This window comes from Nomascus leucogenys, chromosome 22a (genome assembly GCF_006542625.1).
Source record: "Nomascus leucogenys isolate Asia chromosome 22a, Asia_NLE_v1, whole genome shotgun sequence".
In the NCBI taxonomy this organism is placed as follows: Eukaryota; Metazoa; Chordata; class Mammalia; order Primates; family Hylobatidae; genus Nomascus; species Nomascus leucogenys.
Genome location: NC_044402.1, coordinates 102062769 through 102068768, shown reverse-complemented (window position 1 = coordinate 102068768; position 6000 = coordinate 102062769). Strand labels below are relative to the sequence as shown.

The 6000-nt window shown below is 40.7% G+C and overlaps 1 protein-coding gene across 1 annotated transcript in view; it reads left to right on the top strand.

The window, feature by feature from the left end:
- Window positions 1-212: 212 nt before the first annotated feature.
- The window catches only part of C2CD6 (C2 calcium dependent domain containing 6), an 85952-nt gene continuing 80164 nt past the window's right edge, over window positions 213-6000 (top strand). The window contains exon 1 of the mRNA XM_030802818.1: window positions 213-579. Coding sequence (XP_030658678.1) covers window positions 349-579 — 231 coding nt within the window. The 5' untranslated portion in view covers window positions 213-348. The remainder of the gene's footprint in view (window positions 580-6000) is intronic.

Sequence of the window (6000 nt, the reverse complement as noted above, 5' to 3'; positions counted from 1 at the left end):
AAATGGTGCAGGGAGAAAAGGACTCGTGAGGGCTAAAGGGCGGACAAGACAGTGAACTAAAGTGGTTGGGCCCCGTGAGGGGCCTTGCTCTCCACCAGCGTGCTCTGACTTCCTTCTAAAGGAGACTGAAATGGCCTGGCAAGTGCTTGCAGCAGACCCTCCAGGCTCGCTAAGCACGCATGCCTCCAAAGCTGGCCTCCCGCCGCCACTCCCAGCATGGGCCTGGCCTGAGTGGGTCACTAGGCTGCACGCACGCGCTGGGAAAATGCGGGAAAGGCTGCGGGAGGGCCGCGCCTGCGCAGTAGCGGGCCGTCGGTTGGGCGCAGACAGGCCCCGGAAGATGGAGAGATGGAGCCACCCCAAGAGACAAATAGGCCTTTCAGCACACTTGATAACCGCAGCGGGCGGGTCCAAGTCCCGTCCCCCACTCCGCTATTGCAGAAGAATCCCTACAGCAGCCTGGATATCTTGCACATTAAAGGGTCGGAGGCTTCTTCTGTCCCTTACGCCCTGGACCAGGGCACGACTGCCCTGCCTAAGAACAAGAACCAGGAGGGCGCCGGGCACCGGCTGCTGAACGTGAGTGAGTGGGGGCCTGGCCAGCACCTGGAGGGCCGGGGCCAGCAGGGCACCTGGAGGGTGGTGAAAGGATTAAAGGGTTCAATGTGTGCCAATTGCATTCAATTGGCACACATTGAACCCTTTAATCCTTTTTTTCATTTATAGCAATTCCTTTTTTTTATTTTTTATTTTTATTTTTTATTATACTTTAAGTTCTAGGGTACATGTGCACAACGTGCAGGTTTGGTACATATGTATACATGTGCCATGTTGGTGTGCTGCACCCATTAACTCGTCATTTACATTAGGTATATCTCCTAATGCTATCCCTCCTCTCTCCCCTCAACCCACGACAGGCCGTGGTGTGTGATGTTCCCCACCCTGTGTCCAAGTATTCTCATTGTTCAATTCCCACCTATGAGTGAGAACATGTGGTGTTTGGTTTTCTGTCCTTGCGATAGTTTGCTGAGAATCATGGTTTCCAGCTTCATCCATGACCCTACAACAGACATGAACTCATCCTTTTTTTATGGCTCCATAGTATTCCATGGTGTATATGTGCCACATTTTCTTAATCCAGTCTATCACTGATGGACATTTGGGTTGGTTCCAAGTCTTTGCTATTGTGAATAGTGCCATAATAAACATACGTGTGCATGTGTCTTTATAGCAGCATGATTTATAATCCTTTGGGAATATACCCAGTAATGGGATGGCTGGGTCAAATGGTATTTCTAGTTCTAGACCCTTGAGGAATCGCCACATTGTCTTCTACAATGGTTGAACTAGTTTACAGTCCTGCCAACAATGTAAAAGCGTTCCTATTTCTCTGCATCCTCTCCAGCACCTGTTGTTTCCTGACTTTTTAATGATCGCCATTCTAACTGGTGTGAGATGGTATCTCATTGTGGTTTTGATTTGCATTTCTCTGATGGCCAGTGATGATGAGCATTTTTTCATGTGTCTGTTGGCTGCATAAATGTCTTCTTTTGAGATGTGTCTGTTCATATACTTTGCCCACTTGTTGATGGGGTTGTTTTTTTCTTGTAAATTTGTTTAAGTTCTTTGTAGATTGTGGATATTAGCCCTTTGTCAGATGAGTAGATTGCAAAAATTTTCTTACATTCTGTAGGTTGCCTGTTCACTCCGATGGTAGTTTCTTTTGCTGTGCAGAAGCTCTTTAGTTTAACTAGATCCCATTTGTCGATTTTGGCTTTTGTTGCCATTGCTTTTGGTGTTTTAGTCATGAAGTCCTTGGCCATGCCTATGTCCTGAATGGTATTGCCTAGGTTTTCTTCTAGGGTTTTTATGGTTTTAGGTCTAACATTTAAGTCTTTAATCCATCTTGAATTAATTTTTGTATAAGGTGTAAGGAAGGGATCCAGTTTCAGCTTTCTACATATGGCTAGCCAGTTTTACCAGCACCATTTATTAAATAGAGAATCTTTTCCCCATTTCTTGTTTTTGTCGGGTTTGTCAAAGATCAGATGGTTGTAGATGTGTGGTATTATTTCCAGGGGCTCTATTCTGTTCCATTGGTCTATATCTCTGTTTTGTTACCAGTACCATGCTGTTTTGGTTACTGTAGCCTTGTAGTACAGTTTGAAGTCAGGTAGCGTGATGCCTCCAGCTTTGTTCTTTTGGCTTAGGATTGTCTTGGCAATGCAGGCTCTTTTTTGGTTCCACATGAACTTTAAAATAGTTTTTTCCAATTCTGTGAAGAAAGTCATTGGTAGCTTGATGGGGATGGCATTGAATCTGTAAATTACCTTGGGCAGTATGGTCATTTTCACAATATTGATTCTTCCTATCCATGAGCATGGAATGTTCTTCCATTTGTTTGTGTCCTCTGTTATTTCATTGAGCAGTGGTTTGTAGTTCTCCTTGAAGAGGTCCTTCACATCCCTTGTAAGTTGGATTCCTAGGTATTTTATTCTCTTTGTAGCAGTTGTGAATGGGAGTTCACTCATGATTTGGTTCTCTGTTTGTCTGTTATTGGTGTGTAAGAATGCTTATGATTTTTGTACATTGATTTTGTATCCTAAGACTTTGCTGAAGTTGATTATCAGCTTAAGGAGATTTTGGGCTGAGGCGATGGGGTTTTCTGAATATATAAACATGTCATCTGCAAATAGGGACAATTTGACTCCCTCTTTTCCTAATTGAATGCCCTTTATTTCTTTCCCTTGCCTGATTGCCCTGGCCGGAAGTTCCAACACTGTGTTGAATAAGAGTGGTGAGAGAGGGCATCCCTGTCTTGTGCCAGTTTTCAAAGGGAATGCTTCCAGTTTTTGCCCATTCAGTATGATATTGGCAGTGGGTTTGTCATAGATAGCTCTTATTATTTTGAGATACGTCCCATCAATACCTAGTTTATTGAGAGTTTTTAGCATGAAGGGCTGTTGAATTTTCTCGAAGGCCTTTTCTGCATCTATTGAGATAATCATGTGGTTTTTGTCTTTGGTTCTGTTCATATGATGGATTACGTTTATTGATTTGCATATGTTGAACCAGCCTTGCATCCCAGGGATGAAGCCCACTTGGTCATGGTGGATAAGCTTTTTGATGTGCTGCTGGATTCGGTTTGCCAGTGTTTTATTGAGGATTTTTGCATTGATGTTCATCAGGGATATTGGTCTAAAATTCTCTGTTTTTGTTGTGTCTCTGCCAGGCTTTGATATCAGGATGATGTTGGCCTCATAAAATAAATTTGGGATGATTCCCTCTTTTTCTATTGATTGGAATAGTTTCAGAAGGAATGGTACCAGCTCCTCTTTGTACCTCTGGTAGAATTTGGCTGTGAATCCGTCTGGCCCTGGACTTTTTTTGGTTGCTAGGCTATTAATTATTGCCTCAATTTCAGAACCTGTTATTGGTCTATTCAGGGATTCAACTTCTTCCTGGTTTAGTCTTGGGAGGGTGTATGTGTCCAGGAATTTATCCATTTCTTCTAGATTTTCTAGTTTATTTGCATAGAGGTGATTATAGTATTCTCTGATGGTAGTTTGTATTTCTGTGGGATCGGTGGTGATATCCCCTTTATCATTTTTTATTGCATCTATTTGATTCTTTTCTCTTTTCTTTATTAGTCTTGCTAGCGGTCTATCAATTTTGTCGATCTTTTCAAAAAACCAGCTTCTGGATTCATTGATTTTTTGAAGCTTTTTTTGTGTCTCTATCTCCTTCCATTCTGCTCTGATCTTAGTTATTTCTTGCCTTCTGCTAGCTTTTAAATGTGTTTGCTCTTGCTTCTCTAGTTCTTTTAATTATGATGTTAGGGTGTCAATTTTAGTTCTTTCCTGCTTTCCTTGTGGGCATTTAGTGCTGTAAATTTCCCTCTACACACTGCTTTAAATGTGTCCCAGAGATTCTGGTATGTTGTGTCTTTGTTCTCATTGGTTTCAAAGAACATCTTTATTTCTGCCTTCATTTCGTTATGTACCCATTAGTCATTCAGGAGGAGGTTGTTCAGTTTCCATGTAGTTGAGCAGTTTTGAGTGAGTTTTTTAATCCTGAGTTCTAGTTTGATTGCACTGTGGTCTGAGAGACAGTTTGTTATAATTTCTGTTCTTTTACATTTGCTGAGGAGTGCTTTACTTCCAACTATGTGGTCAATTTTGGAATAAGTGTGATGTGGTGCTGAGAAGAATGCATATTCTGTTGATTTGGGGTGCAGAGTTTTTTAGATGTCTATTAGGTCTGCTTGGTGCAGAGCTGAGTTGAATTCCTGGATATCCTTGTTAACTTTCTGTCTCATTGATCTGTCTAATGTTGACAGTGGTGTGTTAAAGTCTCCCATTATTATTGTGTGGGAGTCTAAGTCTCTTTGTACGTCTCTAAGGATTTGCTTTATGAATCTGTGTGCTCCTATATTGGATGCATACATATTTAGGGTAGCTCTTCTTGTTGAATTGATCCCTTTACCATTATGTAATGGCCTTCTTTGTCTCTTTTGATCTTTGTTGGTTTAAAGTCTGTTTTATCAGAGACTAGGATTGCAACCCCTGCTTTTTCTTGTTTTCCATTTGCTTGGTAGATGTTCCTCTATCCCTTTATTTTGAGTCTATGTGTGTCGCTGCGTGTGAGATGGGTCTCCTGAATACAGCACACTGATGGGTCTTGATTCTTTATCCAATTTGCCAGTCTGTGTCTTCTAATTAGAGCATTTAGCCCATTTACATTTAAGGTTAATATTGTTATGTGTGAATTTGATCCTGTCATTATGATGTTAGCTGGCTATTTTGCTCGTTAGTTGATGCAGTTTCTTCCTAGCATCAATGGTTTTTACAATTTGGCATGTTTTTGCAGTGGCTGGTACCGGTTGTTCCTTTCCATGTTTAGTGCTTCCTTCAGGAGCTCTTCTTTTTTTTTTTAAATCTTAATTCTTCTCTTTATTGATCACTTTTCAGAGAATGAGGTGGTAACCAACGACTTCCATTGCTACCTGTGAGCTCTTTTTATATTTTATTAAGAATTCATATAGTGGGGAGGGGGAGATGAAGAGAGGTTGGTTAATGGGTATAAAAATATAGTTAGGTAGAAAAAATAAGTTCTTCTGTTCAATAGCACAGTGACTATAGTTATCAATCTTTTATTATATATTTCAAAATAGCCAGAAGCAAAGATTTGAAATGTTCTCAACACGAAGAAATGCTAAATGTTTGAGGTGACAGATATCCCAATTATTCTGATTTGCTCATTATACATTGTATGCATGTACCAAATATCACATGCACTCCATAAATATCTATTAATATAATTTTGTATCAGCAAAAAATTCACTTTAATATATTTAACATATTTTAATCAGTTGCAGTTTTTTTTTTATTATTATTATACTTTAGGTTTTAGGGTACATGTGCACAATGTGCAGGTTGTTACATATGTATCCATGTGCCATGTTGATTTCCTGCACCCATTAACTCGTCATTTAGCATTAGGTATATCTCCTAATGCTGTCCCTCCCCCTTCCCCCCACCCCACAACAGTCCCCGGAGTGTGATGTTCACCTTCCTGTGTCCATGAGTTCTCATTGTTCAATTCCCACCTATGAGTGAGAACATGCGGTGTTTGGTTTTTTGTCCTTGCGATAGTTTACTGAGAATGATGTTTTCCAGTTTCATCCATGTCCCTACAAAGGACATGAACTCATCATTTTTTATGGCTGCATAGTATTCCATGGTGTATATGTGCCACATTTTCTTAATCCAGTCTATCGTTGTTGGACATTTGGGTTGGTTCCAACTCTTTGCTATTGTGAATAGTGCCGCAATAAACATATGTGTGCATGTGTCTTTATAGCAGCATGATTTATAGTCCTTTGGGTATATACCCAGTAATGGGATGGCTGGGTCAAATGGTACTTCTAGTTCTAGATCCCTGAGGAATCGCCACACTGACTTCCACAATGGTTGAACTAGTTTACAGTCCCACCAACAG